The sequence below is a fragment of the Polypterus senegalus genome, chromosome 9 (assembly GCF_016835505.1).
Source record: "Polypterus senegalus isolate Bchr_013 chromosome 9, ASM1683550v1, whole genome shotgun sequence".
NCBI classification, from domain to species: Eukaryota; Metazoa; Chordata; class Cladistia; order Polypteriformes; family Polypteridae; genus Polypterus; species Polypterus senegalus.
This window is the reverse complement of record NC_053162.1, coordinates 172328495-172351422: the sequence shown is the minus strand read 5'-3', so window position 1 is coordinate 172351422 and position 22928 is coordinate 172328495. Positions and strand designations below refer to the sequence as shown.

Here is a 22928-nt window from a genome sequence, read left to right as displayed (position 1 = left end):
CAGTGAGACCAGACAAATGGCAGCTGACAGGCGTCAAAGGCACTGGACACCCATCTTTAACAGGAGGTGACCAAAGTCATCGCCTTCCAGGAAGTCGCAGGCAGGACTTGTAAATAAAAGTGTGAACCCACAGGTGTCACGGCCATCACCTCCATATCATTCAGCGGGCATGATGTGTGGGACGGCTCACAGCCTCACAGACCCCTCTGCTGTGTGCCCCCCACCTAATCTCAAAATATTTATGACCACCACACAAAGCCATGCCCCAGAAACTGTAATCAAAGCAAGGGTTTGCACACCCGCTGGCTCCACAGACACTGAAGAAATGCTTCACGATGGGCAGATCATGATAAAGTACCACCACCACCACCTCCATGTTGTACCAGGCAGTCACCAGAAAGATAAATCTGCGAGAAAAAATAAAGGACCACTTACCACTGCTGGACCTCCTTTTCCGTAACTGGAAAAAAAAAAAAGACAAAAGAATTCTTAATACTGGATTGATGTCATTCACCCTACCCGCTAGCGCCACCCACTGCCCACCACCTGTATCACATTATGTTACTCAGGGTGGGTGCCTATGGGCACTTTCAGTTACTGCACTAGCGTTATCACACCAGGGTCCAAATTCACTGGCACTCAATTGCTCTGCGCCACTCCTACCAGTGACTTGACCACAGACCAATGTGCCAGTCACCAACCCACCAGAGAGGCCTGCCAGGTATTCATTTTACTTCTAAGAAAAGTCTTTGGTTCAAATCGTGACAAATAATCTAGAGCAGGGGTGGGACAAGTCAGTCCTGGAGGGCCGCAGTGGCTGCAGGTTTTTGCTCCAACCCAGTTGCTTAATTAAAAAAAACATCCACCCATCATCCAACCCGCTATAGCCTAATTACAGGGTCACGGGGGTCTGCTAGAGCCAATCCCAGCCAGTACAGGGCGCAAGGCAGGAAACAAACCCCAGGCAGGGCGCCAGCCCACCGCAGGGCACGCACACCCACACCAGGGACAATTTAGGGTCGCCAATGCACCTAACCTGCATGTCATGGACTGTGGGAGGAAACCCACGCAGACACGGAGAGAACATGCAAACTCCACGCAGGGAGGACCCGGGAAGAGAACCCAAGTCTCGTAACTGTGAGGCAGCAGCGCTACCCACTGTGCCACCTAATTAAAAAACAATTCTCGCCAATAATTTAATTTCATAGCTTTAAATCATTCTCATATTCCAGATCTTTTTTACCTTTCCAAGGATATAATCCAAATGATAAAACAGACTAATAATCCTCAGTCCTTCACTTTTACTTCTTCATTTTCCCTCCAAGTATGTAATTAAACCAAATAGTGCAAGATAAATACACACGGGTGAAAATGGTAACAAGCTAAAAGGAGAAATGCTGGTTTCTTTTGTGATTTGCATCTTATTACTAATAAGGTGCCATTAAAAACTGAGAATACTGCTGTTTAAGACTAAAATAAGCCTTAAGGGTTCAAAATCTTAACGAGTCAGACAGCAATAAGGGCTTCTTATTAAGCAATTGGTTTGGACCAAAAACCTGCAGCCACTGCGGCCCTTCAGGAACGACTCTGCCCACCCCCAGGTCTAGAGAATTAACAAGGACCCTTCATTACTTTCTGGGACCCTTAAGAAAGGCACTATATAATAGACAGATAGAACATTATAAGAAAGAAAGAAAGAAAGAAAGAAAGAAAGAAAGAAAGAAAGAAAAAGAAAATTTTGATCCCTTTAGACCAAATGGTACTGAAGATGAATTCAGCTTCTCAGACTTGTTCAGGCCATTCTACCCTAAACAACGTGGCATATGCTGATCATCATCTGTGATGGCCAAAGCCTGACCTGCTACAACAACCCAAGTCAAAATTGCCCTCCAACAGTTGGCATCACATTTGCCATCCTGCCTGAAGCTTCTATGTGGCACTGGCTGTTTTGATTTTTGACGTCTCACATTCCCAAAGTGATGCCCGCCGGCAGTAACGTGGAGTCAGGCTGAAGTTCGCTCTGCCAGTTTTTAATTTTTTTTTCATATGACTGAGTTGGCATGTGGACCTCTGCCAGGTCTTGTTCAGTTGCCTTTGCCTGCACCCTGCCCATACAACGTCTAAATGACTACCCCCAGCACGAGAGCAGCCAGTGTGTCAGAGACAGAATGTGGGCTTTGAGTTAAACGATTTCCAATTGGATTATCGTGAATTTCCAAGCGAGGGCCACTTAGGATTAAGGATCAAGCTATGACTTAGCGCATTTATTTATTAAAAGAATTAGGAAGATTAACCCATCTAGTAAACCTAATCGCAGCTCCAATACCCCCAGCAGAACACAGTGCTAGGAGACCAAGCAGCCCGAGATTTCAGAGGCTGACCCCTTTGTAAACCTCATCTGCAGGCCCAAGTTCTCATCTACAAACAAATGATATTTAACAAAGACCCTTCAAGTTAGTCACATGGCCATTTCCTAGGGTCCTTCAGTCGGCCATCCCTAGAGCCCCCTCGATTAATAACATGGCAATTTTAAGAAAAACCTTAGTCAATAACATGGCAGGTGCTTTTCGAGGTCCCTCTGTTATTAACATGGCTGCTTTCAGATGCCCCCTCATTTAATAACACAGCTATTTTCAGGGGCCCATCGGGCTCTGACATGGATGCTTCAGGATGTCACTAATTTAACAATAAGACCATTCTGAGGGAGCATGCCCCCCAATCTGACCCGACCAGCTTGTCAGCTCTTTCAAATGTCCCTCGATGAACAACATGGATGCTTTCACAGGCCTTTCTGATATAAAAATGGTCATTTTTAGAAATTCCTAGTCTCTAATATAGCGACGATTTGTAACATGGCCATTTTTCTGGACCACCCATTTAATACGCTGACCATTTTTGAAGGGTTTTCCAGTTCCCAAAACAGCTGTTTTTAAGGGTCCCTCTGTCCCTAACATGGTCATTTCCAGAGGCACTGACGTCACCAACACAGCTCTGGGACCCCCAGACTGAAAACACAAGCGTTTGTCAGGGTCACTCATTTAGTAACAGTTGTTTTTAAGGACCCCTTGATCACCAACACAGCTGTCCTGAAAGGCCCTGTGGGCACCAATATGGCTTTTTTCCGGGCACCCTGCCCTGTATCTCTGACATTTTTTTTTTATTAATTGTATTACAATCCATACAAAGCAATCAAGATTTTACAAAGAGAAAAATTAAGTTAAGAACAGATCGATCCCCTGATCGATCTCTGACATTTTCAGCAGCCCCCATTTAATAACACATACACTCCCCCTTACTCTGAGCTCAAAGCATTTTAGAAGCAGCACTAAGCTCCCCCATCTTCCCCTCTAACCGCCTGACTCAGGCTGGCCACCTCCCTGACTGACAATGACACAAATCCGAATTGTCCAACTGCCTGGTGGTCCGTCACACTGCAAGCCCCCGTGTTTCTCACAGAGAGCCTGTCATGTTTAATCTGTTTGAAGCTGACAGCTTTGAGAAACAAAGTCAAATCCCTTTGCCACCCCATATCCTCCCCCCCTCGCCCCCCTGGCTCTCTCTCTCACCAATAAACCAAACTCATCCACTCCGAGGATTGATCCACGTGGTCGGCCAAAGTGTAGGGCTTTGGCACATGGGCACTTCCAGGCACACAGTTAATATTAAAACATACAGCAGTGTTTCAAGGTGCCAAGTAACAGAATAGTGACTTCGAACCGGGGTGTCCTCAAGCTGCTAACTAGCAAAGATTTGAGGTCACAGACACCGCACTGCCACCCCCCCCAAATGTGCTGATTTAACTGATTGCCATAATAAAAAAAAGCACAGCGCCCAGTGGTGCCCCCAACCATCGACACAAAGTCCACTTCTGGTTGCAGAAACTTACTCAGCAAAGTCTTGGTGAGTCACACAGTGACCCTGTGGTACTGACCAAGGCAACCAGCAAGGGTCAAAGGTCATGCACACCTCGGAGTGAGCTGGAATGTGGTGACCCCACGTGTATCCCATTGTGATAAGTGGTCCGTGGCATTGTGCCGGTTTTAAATAATTACATCCCGAGATCGTGCGGGCTCAGATCAGGTGCAGGTGGGTGCAGGATGGTGCTGCTCCAGGGTTGGTTGCAGTGCTTGGCTGATTGCCAAATGCGGGCACCTCATTCATACCTTAGAGTGGGTGGAGGGTCTCGTTTCCTCTACACCCTAGCAGGCAGCAGGAAGGGGGATTGAATGAAAGAGCGAGGAGGAGAACAAAAAAGAAAGGAGAGAAAAAGATTCGGAGCTCGAAAGGAGAAAAGATTAAGAGACGGCAGAATCAGGAGCCAGCGAGACGCAGAGAGAAAAAGGAGGCAGGCAGCTGGGAGGAGAGCCCCCTAAGAGTAGTGTAGGGCTGATGTTTGGGGGGCCGCTGCAGCTGAGTATTTCATGGAGTAGTTGGTGTGACCCGATGCTCATAGAGGGGCTCCTGCATAAGGCCAAGGAGTGGCAGCGGGAGACGAAGTAACGAGGGCTCAGAGTGGCACAATGCCAGGAGCCCGTGGTGCCAGCAGCTAAAGGGGAAAAGTTGGCTGTGCCAGTCGGAAGGACATCTTCTCTGACTGCAGGGTCCCATCTGGGATAAGCAGAGGAGACGCTGGACATTAGACAGGATGGACCGGAGACTATGTTTTTGGAATTGATTTCTGCCGATGGAATTTATAGGATTTATTTATTGGATTGTTTTAACCTCCACTTTCACTTGAATTTTTTTTTGATATAAATTTTAATAAAAGCACCGAGCACTTTTTGCACCTACCCATTGCTGCACGCGTGTGCCCTCATGTGCTTCGGCTCATCTCAGTTCATGACTATCGATGGTTCGGGTTCAAGAAGCTTCCAGATGCTACAGGGAGCATGGAGTCAAGCCGGACCGTCACCCCCATATATTGGGAGAAGTATAGATGCCCATAACTCCCCTCCCCCAACCACCACTGCCCACCTTCACCCCTGATCTGACCTGGCATCATCTTTCTAAAGCAGATGTCTCGTTATGTGACTTCAAGTCAGCAGGGCACGTCAGACTTGTCGACTGTGGTTACTGGTCTCGTCACCAGGCCATGCCAGTTTTTTATGACTGGGCATGTCACATTCATTGACCATGTGTCAGCCTTCCAGTACAATCGCACTCGCCCAGTGCTGTACAAAGGGTTGGCATGTACGGCGAGTTCATCCACAACCCTCAGCCCTTTCTTTTTTCCCCATTCTGTTGTGGTACGTGAAACACGAGGCATCAGACAAATGAGCTTCTCGTATGTTGGCGAGGTTCCTTTCACCTCGTCGCTCCATTATACGCGTCGTAGTATCGAGTGGGCGCTCATTGGCCGTACACAGGACTCACTCCAAGACTGAAGACCAAATCAGACCTGCTTGATCTTGTCAGGACGAGTCGTGGACTACATGGGGCGACTTGCCTCCGACTTGCTACAATGGGGCTGCCACTGAAAATTCATGATGTGACATGGCCTATAGGCCGACCACAAATAATGAGCCCCGAATGGCCCGCTCGTCCCCATAACCCAGATAAAGTGGCCATCAAGCCCAGTCCCCAGAATCCTGATTTGTCTGCAGTTCCGGTGAACGACTCAAGGCCACAATGAAGAGTTGATGACAGGCTAAGCAATCTCCCACACAGCCAAGGGGCACCTGAAAACCCGAAAGGTCACATCAACGGCCTCCTGATTGGCTCATTGATCCCCTGTTCATTACGAGATATTGGATTATTCTAAATGACTCTGATTGTTTTTTGTTTTTCCAGTCGATTTATTGATGTGAGCCCCCTGTAGAAAACACTTCTTAATCAGCTGACAGACGCTGGGTTGAGGGGTGGGGGTGCTAAAGGGTAATTTTGTGGACAAAGCAGCCAGACGCATTACATGTGTGTGTGTGTGTGAAGGTCGCAACATTCAGCTGGGCGCACAGGAAAGAGAGCAGGAATACAGGTAGGCAGACTGGCACACTGGATAGAGGGAGTGCAGTGCCAGCTGCGGCCAGCAGGGGACAGCAGCACATGCTGACTTGTGCCATTCTGGGTTGCTGTCTGTAGTCTGGACTCACTGGTCTTCCTTGCCTAAGGGGTGCATAAAAGTGGCCACTCTATGAGGGGACAGGGGGTCTGAAGAGGGTTCAACAGAGGGGGCCATGAGCCAAACCCTGAGGAACGCTTGTTCCAGTAGTGAAGCATGTGGGCAGAATCTACACAAAGAGGGCCTCGGTGGGAAGAGGGCCATTAGGTTCATTTGCACTGCTGTTGAACAGGAGAGTTTCTTGGATTTGATGGTATCAGGGTCTTAGCCCCCTTGTTGGCACCTTATTCCTCCTCGCAATGTGGTTTGCTAACACATATGTGATGTTGTGGGGGTTCTACTGGCATTTTAGTGGAAGGCACCTTGGGGTGTCATCACTCTCTGTCCCCCGTGGGATATCAGAATTTGTATGGTCCCCTGGTGGTCTTGAGATTGCTCTTGAATGTTTACTAATATATACAAAAAGAAAACGATAGGGGCTTAAGCATCTAAAGCAAACCACAAACCCCCCATGCCCCCCAACCACCGAATCTCAGCACCAGTGATTTTTAACATCTCAGCTCACGGCTCCCCAGGGAGTGGATGTGTTAACAGAGCCACACATGGAAAGAAACTCAATCACCTCAGCCTCAATGTGCTGTCCAGTCTGAGGCAGAGCAAAACTGCCTGGGGGTCTCAAATCATCCATACATCTTATTATGCAAAGCTGATTTTCACACATTAGAGTTGAGTGTGGGGGAGGCTGAAGCCCACCCTTTCAATAGTGGCCACAATGCTGAAACCAACCTTGAATGGGTCACCAGTTTACTATAAAAACCCCCTCACAAAAGATGAATTTACAGTCATCAATTAATTCTTATCACGACAGCCTGGTCATTCTGGCCCCCTAATCACCCCCCGTCTCTGGCTACCTGGCTGATTGTCTCACCCCTTCACCACCGAAGAGCTAATGTGTGGTGAGCAGACTGGCACAAAAATGGCTGCCGTCGCATCATCCCGGTGGGTGCTACACATTGGTGGTGGTTGAAGTGGCTCCCCGCTCACTGTGTAAAGTGCATTGAGTAGTGAGAAAGAAAAGTGCTATATAAATGGAAAGAATGATTATTATTATTATTATGATGATGATTATGATTATTATGTGGCTGACACCTTTATTCAAGGTACAATTGCTTCCATTTCTTCTGTTTATCCAGTTGGAGCTCAGGCAGGTCAAGTGACTCCTCGTGGTCACACAGCACCATTAGCGGGATTTGAACTCTCAACCTCAGAGTTTGAAGTCCAGAGCCAATATGTACAAAGTGTCCAGGCCAAAAACGGAAGGCATCTTTTAGGAATGGAACCCACTTGGGCACACATTGGGCACCCTGTGTGTGTGAGACACTTCACGTTGTTTTAGATAAAAAGTCTCAGGTTCAAACCAAAAAATATTCTCTTTGCTGGAGTGTCAGGCTGGGTGGTAAACCTGAGGCTTTGCGCTTGTATGTGGCACTCGGGTCTCTGTGGCCAGTGTTGCCCCCCTAATGTTGAAGGTGTTTGAACCGTAAAGCACACGGTCTGTTTGTTCTCCTCTGCTGGTTCACCACTATGGCCCTGAATGAGCCACGTCACCTGCCAGTACTCTTGTTATAAAAATGTGGAACTGGTGTAGTGAAGCCATGCCACCTGCACTTCAGAACAGGGCATCCACCAGAAGCTAAGCAGGTTTGGGCCCGGCCGTTACTTGGATGGGAGACCATCTTGGAAAAGCTTGGGTTGCTACTCAGAGAGGTGTTGGTGAGCCTTACTCTGTGGTCTGTGTGTGGACCCCAGTGAAGAGAAAGGGGACACTGTGCTGTGAAAACTGGCACTGTCCTTCAGAGGAGATGTAAAACCACCACTCTGTGGCACAGGTGGGTAGTAACGAGTTACATTTACTTGAGTAACTTTTAAAAAAAATTGTACTTGCAAGAGTAGTTTTACTGCACCATACTTTTTCCTTTTACTTGCGTACATTTGTGAAGAAGAAAAACGCTACTCTTGCTCCGCTACATTGGGCAACACTCGACTCGTTATTTTTTTCTATTTATACATTAAACTATATTTTTGCAAGAGAGAAGTTGCCAGTGGATCTACTGCATGACTGTTTCACCAATCAGACGTAGCCGCGCAGTCACATGACCACACACAAACGTCCTGCGTCTTGCAGCCTGTGAGAGACTTTTTAGTCATGCGGGGCTCCAGTTCACTGCTAAACGGTCAGAGCTTCACTGCAAGAACCAGATCGTCGTTCCCAAGCCTGCCTTTCATGTCTTTTAACCTCATGTCTCTTCTCCTTTTCCTTGATTCTCCCTTCTTTTTGTGCTGACCCGAGCGTGTTGTGGCTTCACAAATGCTTTGCTGCATACCTCGGTTGTAACGAGTGGTTATTTCAGTCAAAGTTGCTCTTCTATCAGCTTGAATCAGTCGGCCCATTCTCCTCTGACCTCTAGCATCAACAAGGCATTTTCGCCCACAGGACTGCCGCATACTGGATGTTTTTCCCTTTTCACACCATTCTTTGTAAACCCTAGAAATGGTTGTGCGTGAAAATCCCAGTAACTGAGCAGACTGTGAAATACTCAGACCGGCCCGTCTGGCACCAACAACCATGCCATGCTCAGAATTGCTTAAATCACCTTTCTGTGCCATTCTGACATTCAGTTTGGAGTTCAGGAGATTGTCTTGACCAGGACCACACCCCTAAATGCATTGAAGCAACTGCCCTGTGATTGGTTGATTAGATAATTGCATTAATGAGAAATTGAACAGGTGTTCCTAATAATCCTTTAGGTGAGATATATATATATATACACTCCCGTCTCCGTGGGCCTTAATCACACGCTGCAGGAAGCCAGTAAATCAATTGAGAATGATCGGACCCGCACGTGCAAGTGCGACTCGCTCCAACTACCTCATTAACTCCCCGCGGTCGTGCAGTTGTGCAGTTGTGCCCACGGAGAGTGGCACGGCTTTATGGATTTTTTTTTTTTTTTACACCACAAAGTGAATATGCAGTATCATACTGTCAGTGTACAGTAATACCTCGTCACTGTCAGTAGTTTGCACTGTTCAGACAGACATGTTACCTACCGTAGGCATTCGCTTCAAGAGCTTTGTTGTGAAAAACTGAGATTTGGAATTTTGTGTTATTTGTGCATCTTTATTTTGTAAAGATGTTATTTACTTTTACTCATTTTTTTATTTTGTGATTTGGAAATAGCAGAATTTGCATATTACTTGATGTTTTTGTCTGTTTTATTACAACATTTCTAAAAAATAAATCATTTATTATGATCAAACAGTTACTCGGTACTTGAGTAGTCTTTTCACCAAATACTTTTTTACTCTTACTTGAGTAAGTTTTTGGTGGACTACGTTTTACTTCTACTTGAGTAATATTATTTTGAAGTAACGCTACTCTTACTTGAGTACAATTTTTGCCTACTCTACACACCTCTGCTCTGTGGTCATAAAAGATCCGTGGGCATCCTTTGTTAAAGAGTAGGGTGTATCCCAATGTCCAGGCTAAATTGTCATTGTGGCCCCCTAATCATCCCCGAAAACTAAACAACAAAATGAATAAACAATAATGTAATAATAGAGGAGACAAGAACTACAGACACAAAAAATAAAGCTGAAGTAAAACAAAATGCACGACCAAAAGATGCAATCCGGTCAACAGAAGCAACGGTCAAACCCAAAAGAATCTTTAATATAAAATGTGCTTCAAATAACAAGTATGTCTGTTCAAAACAGTCCACCTGTGCTTCAGGAGAGAAGATAAGCAGGTTCAGGCCCAGTTGGGACTTGGATGGTAAAGCTTGGAGAGGTGTTGGTGAAGCCAGCAGTGGGTGCTTACCCTGTGGTCTGTGTGTGGATCCCAATGCTCCAGTGCAGTGACCGGGACACTGTGTGCTGTAAAAATGGTGTTGTCCTTCAGATGAGATGTTAAACTGAGGTCCTGACTCTCTGAGGTCATTAAAGATCCCTGGGCATCTTTCGAAAAGGTTAGGGTGTATCCTGATGTCCTGGCTAAACTGTCATTCTGGCCCCCTAATCATCCCCGGTCTCTAATCGTCTCTCTCTCACCCCTTTACCACCTAATAGCTAATGTGTGGTGAGCGTACTGGTGCATAAATGGCTGGCGTCACATCATCCAGGTGGATGCTACACATTAGTGGTGGCTGCCCACTGTTTAAGTAAAGCACTTTGAGCAGTTTAGAAAGGTGCTATATAAATATAACTATCCAACCTAAAAAAGGGTTAGGGTTGGGGCAATAGTGCACTGGGGTCCCTGTTTTGATAGCAAAACAGAAACACACACAGGCATCAGAAACATGGGGGGCTCCGGGCCAGTGCCCACACGTTAAGACAGCCCTGCTGTCAATGAGAAGGCAATATACAAGTTCACGCGAGTCGAAATTCACTGGGGGTGGACTGTGTGACCCTAATCAGGTTATTTAGGGCCGGTTTCTGGTTCAGTCCCAACCACTGACTCACCACATGGCCAAGTCGATGATATGTGAAAAACAAATGAAACACCTCAGCAGGGTCTTCACTGAGAATAGGCGCTATATCAAATACCATTTGTTGTTCAATTTGGCCTAGCAGCTTGAGGTGATGGGCTGAAGACCACTGGTGCAGGCGTCAACACTCACCATGTGACGCAGACTGCAGTTAGTCACTTCACCTGCTAGCAGCCATGTTGTTCAGCCAACCATCTATCCATTATCTGACTTACTTCTTCCAAATAAAGGCGACAAGCTGGAATCCCAGACAGGACAACAGAGTCCACTCGGCAACACCTTGTTGTCAGGTAGACATGTCTTTAGGATGTTCAAGTAGAACTAGAGTATCCAAAGAAATCATCAAGTAGGCACAGCAGCGCTTGACAAAGTCCAGGGGTGAGCGACTAGGCCGATTCTGAGATGAGAGGCGCAGTATGAGGAGGGACTGAAGGAATTAAGCAAGCGGAGTTTGAGAGGGGACACGCCTGACATGTTTAAAATTACAAAAGGAATGACAGTGCATGAGTGGCACGGTGGCGCAGTGGTAGCGCTGCTGCCTCACAGTAAGGAGACCCGGGTTCGCATGTTCTCCCCGTGTCTGCGTTGGTTTCCTCCCACGGTCCAAAGACATGCAGGTTAGGTGCATTGGCGATCCTAAAATTGTCCCTAGTGTGCTTGGTGTGTGTGTGTGTGTGTGTACCCTGCGGTGGCTTGGCACCCTGCCTTGCGCCCTGTGCTGGCTGGGATTGGCTCCAACAGACCCCCGTGACCCTGTGGGTTGGGAAATGACCGACTGATTACAGTGCCAAATAAACACTGCAACAAGAACACGGGTACCTGGTTGGAAACTTGTGAAAGGCAGATTTCACACAAATGCTAGAAAGTTTGACTTCACCCAACAAACTACAGATACGTGGAATAAACGACAAAGGAGTGTGGTGAGGCGGAGGACTTGATGTTACTTTGGGCAATTCCAGTGGAGAGAATGGATGAGCTCCTTGGACTGAATGTTCTAAGATTCAGAATTCACACAGATGGTGTCCGGGCTTGGATTCAAACCCAGAGGTAGGAGTCAGCAGCACAAACAATGGCGCCATCAAGATCCCATTTGCTGGTTTACTGTTTCGGTAAGTAAGTACCTGAAAGTCACTTCAGAGATGGCATTTATGATACGATAAAAAAAGTGCTGCATCCGATACGTGTGGCTTGCAGGGGAGTGTGGCTTAGTGGTAATGCCAACAGACTTGGTATTGCTGGTTTGGTCCCCCCCACCACTGAGTAGCCACAGAAAAAAGACGACGTGTGTTCATGATTTGTATGTCGCTTTGGCAAACAGCATCAGCAGCTAAACCAGCAAAGCAAAGCTGGGCTAGTGACTGGCTGGCCGCTAAATGTAACCCCACCGCCCTGCAGTTGGCCTGTTGTCGGGTTATTGAAGCCAAACACTGATGTCATTTGAGAATTTGGAGATGTTAAGATAATGAAATGGGCAACACTTCTAGACTTTATTGGACACCTGCAGTTTACATGTTGTCAGGTTAAGCAGTCCATCGTTTTCATTATTAATAATAAATCCCTATGGTATTATTAAATTCATTTTACAGTTAATTTACCTTCAGGGGTCGGGACTGAGGCCATGACAGATAAGAGAAAAGATGGATAACAGAACAGCTACTTTAAAAATGATATACGGTAGATTAGTTTAGCGACAAGTCCTTCTGGATGCCACATGGGCTGGACCCGGCATTGCAGGCAGAAGAGGGAACCATCTCTTTACCTGGACGGGAGGCTCCTCGAAGGCAGAAAGGAACCAGACGGCCAGAATAAATGGACAGACAGCCCACCGAAAATAGAAGAGATCATAGGGGACTTACTAATCCCCCCAGACGATAAATGGCAGCAGTCCTCCATGAAAGTGCCCATTTGGGAACCAGCAGGGAATGCTGGGAGATGTAGTCTGGCAATACAGCCCTGCTGGGGACCATAGATGCCACAAGGGGGCGCTGTAGGGAGATGCACTCCCCAATTTGTGGGACTCCTGTGTGACCCGGAAGTGCTTTGATCTGGTAATTGCCCTGGGACCGGAAGTACTCCCACGTCGTAATAAAAGGGAGCGTCCTCTCTTATCCAGGCGAGACGGCGCTGGGAGGACGTAGAGCAACACTTGACTGGAGGAGGGCAGTGCGGTGGTGAGAGACATTGTGAGGAGAGGTACTGTGGGAAGAAATAAGTTTGAAGGAGTTCCTGAATAAACCATCCTTTATTTGAACCCGGGACTCTATGTGTGTTCATGTTAGGGCCAAAAGAAATGCATGGGTACACTTGGTGCAGGCATAAACAATTTATTTATTTCAAAAAAGACCCCTAAACTATTCCAAGTTAAAAAGTAATTATAAGCCGTTAACAAATCAATCCTCCATCATCCAATCCCAACTACTATGTATGACCTTAACTGTAGTTTGTACGCTGACACCCCAGGTTCCATCACATCCCATTTATTTACAAAACTATTTTAACAAAATATAATAAAGTTTTTAACGAAATTCATTTATTCATATAAATATTGTATCGACCAGCATAATAAGCAAACACAGCTCAGCAGTACTGGAGTTTCCTACGTTTTACTTGGAGTCTCTGTTCTGTAACAACTGGTGCCCTGCCTTATATGCCACCATCTGGGTTACGGAGCCCACCTCAAAAATGATCAAAGAAAGCTTTCCCTATCAATCAGTTAACCTCCTGCCATTACACTCTCTCTTTTCTCTCAGTATTGCAAACACTCCTGCTTATTGTCTCCGGACTCTTTACTCAAAACCTCCTTCTGCGCCCCTTCCTTTATCTCCAAATCTCTCCTAACAGACGTGTCAGCCCCTTACAGAGCAGAAGCCCCTCACTTACAGTACACAGCATTCATTCGACCCTTTTCTGCTCCCCTACAGCACATCACAAGCTGCCTGCCCGTCACAATCTATTAGCAAAACATACTAAGAAAATTGAAAAAGAAAATTACGACACAGAACAACATTAACATCAATGCAGAATAATAGGACCGTTAGTGGTTTCCATTTTCGACACATTTTGTTGGCATCGCACTTTATATCGTTCACTGTTCTTCCTACTCCGTAAACTGAAGCAATACTTGAAACACTTTTGCCATAACAATTTAAGTTGGTGTGACAATTTCGACACCACACACATATGTTTATCTGCCATAACAATGAATGGTAGATTAATTATAACAAAGGAGAAAAGAAACTGAAGGTACGTAACTGACACCATGGTGCTGGGGAAGAACACTATGTGCTGGCACAAGGGAGAGTTGTTCCAATGTGTAAAGCTGGCAGCGTACTGCATGGCAGTAGTAGTCCAGTAACAGGTAGGCACTGGCGTGCTTGATGGGTTTTTGTTTTTTTTAGGCCCTGATGGTTAATTGAGGTTTTAGTGTATTATTAATTCTATACTTGCATTGGCTGAATAAAGTTAACCAGACCTGTGTCTGCGGTCACGGGGGACCTGACACTGTGGGACAAGTGCAAGGGAACACTTCAGTAATCAAGACTGGTGACTGATTTGATAAAAAGAAAAAATATCTAATCAAAGTACTTGTGTTGTATAGCACCTATTCAAATGGAGCCCCCCATCCTATGTCATGCTACTCAAACATTACAGTTATGTATTTATACGATAACTCAATCAAGACAAGCATTAAAATGGAGCCATTAGCCAGGAGTCAGCCAACCACCTAATGCTTTACAGAGCAAGGCCTTGGCCTATAGGGGCCACACTGCCCGTAGTGTTCGTCTTCCATCCATCTACAGTATATTCTCAGCCGTTTTAGCAATGAAAGGCCCTGGGAGTGGAGTGGGAGTCTGACCCAAACTAGATCCATACAAGCATGGTTATCATGGCCCCGGAGAGTGGCAATGTCGCTACTACATGGGCACACTCATCACTTAATCGGACATGCAAATCATCTTTGGATGCCCTCATTAAGTGTGCACTAATGCTAATTGAGGAAGCATGGAAAGAAGCTGATTGGTCAGAACCAAACGGTTTGGTGTGCCTGATTGAAATAATACTAAAATAATGATAATAGCTTTCATTCAAATAGCACATTAAATAACATCTCAAAGTACTTCATAAAGTAAGAACAGTAAGCAACAATGTTTATGTTATATCTCTCTATTATAATAAAAAAAATCTTGGGACAAGACGTGACTTTCTCAGAGAGACACTTTCACGTCCCGCGAGAAGAGAATTTGTGCCAAGAGATTTAACCATGCCCAGGGCCGGAAACAAAAGACAAAGAGTAGATGACAAAGTAGAACGTCGTAAAGAATTCAAAAACGTTGGCGCAATACACATGCAGAGCAGGTTAGAGATAATTGAAGTACGAAAATTCAAGTGTCTCGAAAAACTGAAAGATCGCATTAGCGCAAACAAACGGAAATTATTACTCGGTGAAATAACGGAACGGCAAAAAGAGATTGAATATACTGTTCAGATTTAAACTTCAACTCAGAGACTTCTAGATCGTCTAATTCATGTTGCCATCAGGGAGAAGTAGTGTTTCTTCCTAATGAAGAGGCGTATCCACGAGAATTAAAAGATTTGATGTTTGGTGAAAGGGAAATCCCGCGAGAGAAAATTTCAAGCCCCGTGAGACAAGACTTTATGCAAAGAGATTTGGAAAAGTCCTCCCCACATATAAAACATTTACAACCACGCACACAGTTCAATCATCTCTCATTTGTGCGAATGCTATTGTCAGACATGTTTCTTGGAGAGAGAAAGAAACGATATTCACTCACAGGCAGTTATACGTTGCGTTGTCACGATGTAATTCCGAACACGGAATCAAAATTCAATGCGATATTGACGAAAAGGTAAAAGCGAGAAGAGATTGAATATATGGACATAGGTGACATGACAGAAGTATGTAGATATTGTTCGGTTTTAAACTTTACGTCGGAGACTTGTAGATCGTCTAATTCATGTTGCCATCAGGGAAAAGTAGTGTGTCTTCCCAATGAAGAGGCGTATCTGCGAGAAATAAAAGATTCGTTATTTGGTGAAAGTGGCACGTAGCGCAGGCAGGGGGGTTGGCAAGCGAATCGAGCAGGGGGCAAAGCTCCCTAGTTAATTAGATGGCACAGGTTGATGTAGCAGTGAGGTGTGTTCAGTTGAGGGATTAAAGTTAAGAAAAGACACTGATTGGTAGTCAGAAGGAGCAGCTGGCTGCACCTGATTGGTACATTTAGAACTAAGAGGTGTGTCCGTGGGTGTGTGTGTCTGATTGGTGCAGATCAGAGCAGCAGGAGCGGCTAGGTATATCTGATTGGAGAGCTACAAATGAACGCGAGGGTTGGACTGGTGGAGAGCAGGACCACCTGGGAGTATCTGAATGGAAGATCTTCTGCTAACAGGAGAAGCAGGGTGTGACTAAATGGTGGACTCAAGAAGAAAGTGTTCAGATGGGTACATCAAACTGGGGGATTCAGGCCAGTAGTCTTCATGGGTCAAACACGTAGTCCAGGGGTGATGTAAACTTGTATTGTTTGTTCATTTCTTACAAGCTGCCAGATCGTACCAGAGACAGATTGAGAAGTTAAAAACAGTAGAGGGTGGGCCATTTGTCAGAGAGGGCCTTAGGTTCAAAACGCAGTATCACCTGATTGGAGCTAATCTGGCACGGACAGCAGCTCAAGTCGGTCAATGGCAGAATGGTGACACGATTGCTACTAAGCAAACAGGACGGGGTTGGCATTTAACCTTCCAGGATGCAATGGGCAGACCAAAAGTGAGAGCCACACAGCAAGCTGGGGTTCACTTGCTGCCCCGTCAGGGTCAGGTAGACATTTCCACCATGTGAAGCCATTGACCCAAAAGTGAAGTGAAGCGTTCGGAGCAGTGGTCACCATATACGGAGAGCGACTTGTCGTGACAGTCAGGGCCACATATAAGGATGTGTTTACACAGCCAGAGGGCTTTCTGCAAACAGTGGCTGACAACGCTGTGTAAACACACTCAGGACAGGCACCACCACCGAAATCCTCGGCAATGAGGCAGCGAGACCAAGCAAGCCAGCGATGTAAGGAATGAAGGAGCAGCAGAATAACAGGAGACATGGTGGGGGGCTGCAGAAGACATCCCTAAATACACAACTGGAGGTCTGTAGATAAGTGACAGGCCGACTCCATTAGCACCACACGCTGTTCTTGGCATGATGCCCACACCATCCTCTGCTTAACTGCTGCCACCCTCCTTCTGAGATCGGTGGGGGTGGCTGCTGGCAGATATCGCAAATTGACTGGCAACGAGGAAGGAGATGGAAGAGGAAAGGGGCTGCTGATCTGCGGACTGAAGGAGGCCATTTCAGGTCAACAGGCAAAGAGAGTCCGACAGAGTGACTGACAGGCTGGGAAATCCAACTGAACAGACAAGCTGAAGTGGAGCAGCCCCCCCATCACAACCCCAAACATCAACCACGGGGGGAAAGGATGACTAGAATGGAAGAAGGAAACTGAGCTTTGTCCATGAGATCCACTGCAGCTGGCCAGTGTGTCGGAGATGCGAGCAAAGGACACAACTGTGACACTGAGAGCTACAGGACTGAGTGGCCATCTGGACAACCACTGACCAATGCTTATGTATTCAAGAGTGACCTTCAGGGCCGATGACGGACATATCCAGAAGAACCAATTCAAACCCACAAGACTGGCCACCTAGCAATGGACACAGAATAGGCCGATCCAAAATAGATATTACAAATGACTGACCAGCAAACAAATGTAATTTAAAGTGGCCTGCAGGACTGAGCAGCCATTCCTAGAATAACCCTTACAAATGTAGTCTAGAGTGACCTTCTGGACCACAGAAGAGAGAGACCTGCAGGATTGACCAGCTAGCAGGAGAAACCAGGATGGAGGGTCCTGACCAGTTAGTCCAACAAATAATCCTACAGCAGGGATTCCCAACTCAGTCCTGGAAGTTTTCCTTCCAACCCTTTTCTTAACTAGTGACCTGTTTTTGCTGCTAATGAACTTCTTTTTCATCCATCCATTCATTAATTGACTTGTTTTTTTTTTTAAGATTTGTTCCCCTTAATTTCTTCATCATTCCTCTGAATTGCTTCAGTTCTTTCCTTAAACAGAAAGTATGCTGCTGCTGGATTATGTGAATTTCCCCTTGGGGTTAATAAAGTATCTATCTATCTATCTAAAGTGAAGTGAAGTGAAGTGAGTGAGTGAGCCAACAGAAGAGCAACTCATTCAGGGTCTCAAACTCCAAACAGTTGCTTCACTAGGCGCCGATTCTTGTCGTTAATTAAACTCGTTCTTTAACTCCATGGCTTGTTGCTGCTCTCATTGTGTAATAGCAGACTTTTCTGACATTATTGATTTTCTGTTTTCTAATGTTTAGGGGACCTGAGCAGACCAACATTCCTGAGACCTCCATCTTTCTTTATTTTCAGATATTGTATGATGGACATCAGTTGTTTTGGCTCATTTTGTATCTCATTATTGTTTGGCTGCTAATTAAGGAAAAAGGAACAATTAAGGGGTCTGAGTCTTCAAGAGCAAGTCAATGAAAATGAATTCAAAAGAAGTGAATTAGCAGCAAAAACAGGTCACTAATTAAGAAAAGGGTTAGAATGAAAACCTGCAGCCGCTGCGGCCCTCCAGGACCAGAGTTGGAGACCCCTGGCCTCGAGTAACTATAGGGTGGTCCAGATCTAATTATGCAATTTTGATTACGCTATAACTTCATCCATCCATTATCCAACCTGATATATCCTAACTACAGGGTCACGGGGGTCTGCTGGAGCCAATCCCAGCCAACACAGGGCGCAAGGCAGGAACAAATCCTGGGCAGGGCGCCAGCCCACCGCAGACGCTATAACTTAAGTTTATCACACAGAAAATCACCCAAAAAATCCCAGACCATCAAGAAGTGTGCGAACTGATGACGTGAAGAATCGTCTTCGCACCGAACTGGAATCGTTCCCGCATAAATCAAAGTCATCCAGACGATCTGGATCTGCATAATTAGATCTGGACCACCTTGTATTACAACTGACCAGCCAGTAAATAAATGTCATCTACAGTGACCAGGAGGACAGAGCAGCAAGCAGGGTGGCCACGTGTAAATTAACCATCACAAGTGACTAGCCACTAAATAAACATAATTAAGAGTGACCTGCAGGAATGACCACCATGCCAGACAGACTCCCACCAGTTCCTGATGAAGCATTGCAGCTGAGTGACCGCTAATCAAATGTCATTTTCAGCAATCTACTGGACACACCTGCCAACTGGACAGCCACACCCAGAGTAGCTCTTTTACGTTTGCCTGGCTGAAAAATAAACCTAATTCAGAGTGACCTGCTAGAATGACCAGCCAAACCATAAACCCCAAAGTAGCCATTTATAATACTGCCAGCAAAAAAAAAAAATCTAACCTAGAATGACCCACACGGCCAACTCCACCAGTTACAATACCAGGGACCTTCAGTGACCCACAGATAAGAAAATAAGATGTGAGCACACAAGTGACCAGGAGTAATCCGACCACATGGAATATCTTAGGCTAAGGACATGCAGTCCACCGCGGCTGAACAGACCAAAGACCTAGCAGGAGACTCCAACTAACCGTAGCTGCACATAGCAGACTTGTGCCAGTGACCAGACTCAGCCCTGATTGACCAGTCAGCTGGACATACATTAATGAGCCACCACCGGGTATTTTATTTACAATGTGGTATGTGGTTGCAAATAGCCAGTTGCCAGGTGGACCAGCAGCACATGCATGCGCAGACGGTCAGCAGCCGAACTCGACAGTCAGCGTAACGAGTGACTTTTGTCCACCACATCTGTTGTGTAGTTTAATCAAATCATCTAGTCAGTGCATCCCTAACTTGTTACCCTTTTGCAATGGTCGAAAGGTCCCACTGCCATATTCATTCCCCTCTAAATTATGCCAGCCTCTCAGATTCTCCCTCTCTGCCATCCTCTCCTTGGCACTTTTGCCCTCTTTGTCATGGTGTCATTAAAGACCTGAACATAGCATGCAACTGTCAAGTATTCACAATGGCACACTCCACCCTGTGTCCACCTTAGCAACTCTTAAGCTACCCACCAGGACACGCCCCAACCCGCGCTTTTGCTATGCCATTTCTGGGCACGGCTCTCGTACTCACAGTAGGTCTTGCGGGTGAGCTCCTCCACCACCTCTTGCTTCAGTTTGCTGTTGGACTTCCCCATAGCCGAAGAAGTGGCACCGCGGCCTCCGAGTCACATGGAGGGAGGAGAGCTGGGGGCTCGCCTCCAGTCTGAGGGTCCACAGGGGCCGCAGGGCCAGGCGCTTCACGCAGGTACTTGGAGCTCCTCAAGCTTGACGCGCCTCGCTCTGTTACTCCCGGTCTCCTTGGCAACAGACGGCGCTGCGTGACACGCACACACAGGCTCGCCCGCCCGCACACACGCACGCACACCTGAAGGCTTCACTTTCACTCTTCTGAGGTCGTCTCTCCGCTCAGTTGGCCGAGGAGGAAATCACAGCTGCGGCGACAGCAACGACGAAGACAGCGGCTGACTTCGAGTAGCTCTGCAAAACACAAAACACGGCAGATAGCAGTTAGGAGAGCAACAGTGGGAGTGGCAGCAGCCGCCACACGGACATGTGGGCGTGTACCCCCTTAGAGCCCTCGCCCGCACACTATGCAAAGGGCACAGAAAAAAAACTGCAAATATACGCACGCAATGCGCCTACAATCCTAAAACACACAACAACAAACAGTAACTGCATAAACACCCATCCCGCTATTTAAAAATATTAAGAAAGACGCGTCATGGCAAACCGGTCACATACCTCACAGACACAAGTACAACAGGACACACCGCACCCGTAAACCCAGAGACCCGCATAAAGGACAACAGCAAACCGGCGACACAAAGGAGTCAATGCGTGTATTATTCCTAATTATTTGGCTGACGCATTTAGCCAAGACGACCCCACTACACGTGAGATACAAAGGGTTCCGTTTCTTTGCTTTTTCATGTTGGAGCAAAGGCAGGTGAGGTGACTTGCTCAGGGTCACACAGGGTCAGCAGCCTGAATTCGAACCCCCAACCAAAGACATAACACCATGCCACACTACATTATACTTCACCATTTTCTAAGCCTGCTTAATCCTAAGCAGGGTCCCATTTGGGGTTGCCAACCTATCCCTGCAAGCATAGGGCGCAATGAAGGAAGAATCCCTGGATAGCATTCCAGTCTATCACAAGAACAAACACACACAAGGGTTAATTTGGCATTGCCAATCTATCAAACCTGCGTGTCCTCGAACTGTGGGAGAAAACCAAACCACCCAGCGGAAACTCATGCAGACCTGAGGAGAACATGCAGACTCCATACTGGGAGAACCCGGGAGGCGAACCCTTGTCTCCTTATTGCGAGGCAGGAGTGCTGTCCCTGTATTATATATTATATTCAATTCTATTATATTATATCATGAGGGTGGCACGGTGGTAGCGCTGCTGCCTCGCAGTTAGGAGACCCAGGTTCGCTTCCTGGGTCCTCCCTGCGTGGAGTTTGCATGTTCTCCCCGTGTCTGCGTGGGTTTCCTCCCACAGTCCAAAGACATGCAGGTTAAGTGGATTGGCGATTCTAAAATTGGCCCTAGTGTGTGGGTGTGTTTGTGTGTGTCCTGCGGTGAGTGGGCACCCTGCCCGGGATTGGCACCCTGCCCAGGGATTGGCTCCAGCAGAGCCCCGTGACCCTGTGTTCGAATTCAGCGGGTTGGAAAATGGATGGATGGATATATCATGAGACGGTGGTGCCTTATATGTTATGTGAGTGCCATCACAACAAATGTTACAAAACAATCATTTTTGTAAATATAGGTATATAGCTCCTTTCAAATTTTCCACTGTAACAAAGAAACTGTACAAAGCAATGGGTCTTCACACAACACCATCACAAGTTTGTAGTGCTCTGTAAAGTTCATTGTTGAGTGTGGTCACCATGAATTTCACAAAGCAATCAATCTTTATATCCTGTAGCACCACCTCAACACAAAACGTTTTAAATTCATGTAGTACCTTTCAAAGTGAGCCTTGTGACAAAGAGCATTGTACATTAGGACACTCTTTAAATGAGTGCCACCTTAAAAGACCTTTTCAAATCAAGCCATCTTCGTTTTGCTCAGCACTTTTCAAAATAACCCCCCCTAGTCTCAAAGTGGCTTTAAAAGTCGCGTTTTCTTTAGCTTTATTCAGCATATTTCAAGGTAAATTTGGTTACAAGTCAGCTGGCACCCTGTTCAGGGATTGTTCCTGCCTTGCACCTGATGTCTGCTGGAATAGGCTCCAACTTCTCTGGATACGCAGGTTTACAATATGGATGGAAGGACATTTACGCCTGGCATTAAATTTATCCACGTGACTCCCTGACCAAAAAAAAAACAAAAACAAAAAGCAGCCACCTTCCCCATGCAAAATTCAGGTGATCCTCTGCCCATTTGGTTGTTGCATATGGATAGGCAGTGCCAGTGCTGGGTTATTTTGCGCCCAAGGCCAGGCTTATTTATTAGTGTGCCAATGCCTAATTCATCTTAATGAAGGGTGCCGGCCCTGTGGATAAGAAATACGTTTGCATTTTCAATTGTCTTTAGTGTGCCTGCTGCCTGTTGCTGTGGTCCTGGTGGTCGGATCCCAGCTGCATTCCACCCTGTTTTTTATGTACCGTACTTAGATGTTAGATTTGAGAATGTTCTGGTCATTGAAACATCATATAAATAATAGCTGTGCTACCCGTCTAAGGTGGGTTAAAATGTACTCATTGCAGATCTCAGTGTTAACATTTGCAGTGCACCATGCAATGTGTTTACCTCTGTTATATGACATTTGATAGGAGATTCTTGAAAGTAGTTAGTGATGCACCATCTGTTGGAATGACAAATTCAATGCATAGGTCTCTGGTATATGCCATTTGGCATGGGAGTCACAAAAGCAGTGTTAATGTTTGTGATGTGCCATTTGTTACAGAGACATAGTAACCAGTTGGACACACAAGGTGCAGACATAAATATATACTGTTTATAAATAGTGTGGTGAAGTGGTTAAGGCTTTGTTCAAAGCACACTACTGACACTGTGTGACCCTGAGCAAGTCACTTGACCTTTCTGCGCTCCAAATGGAAAAACCAAAAAGTAATGAAACCAATTGTATCATAAATGTTGTAAGTCACCTTGGATAAAAGTGTCAGCCAAATGTGCAGTATACATATACTGTATGTATATATATATCTCACAAACCCAATCTTACAGTACAAAGACACAC

The 22928-nt window shown here is 46.1% G+C and overlaps 1 protein-coding gene across 2 annotated transcripts in view; it reads right to left on the bottom strand.

Annotated features, from left to right (window-relative positions):
* The window catches only part of LOC120535994 (neuronal calcium sensor 1), a 68337-nt gene that overhangs the window by 31396 nt on the left and 14013 nt on the right, over window positions 1-22928 (bottom strand). For both annotated transcript variants that reach the window (XM_039764257.1, XM_039764258.1), the window contains exons 2-3: window positions 19784-20190; window positions 436-460 (exon numbers count right to left, since the gene is read on the bottom strand). In XM_039764257.1, coding sequence (XP_039620191.1) covers window positions 436-460; window positions 19784-19847 — 89 coding nt within the window. In that variant the 5' untranslated portion in view covers window positions 19848-20190. The remainder of the gene's footprint in view (window positions 1-435; window positions 461-19783; window positions 20191-22928) is intronic.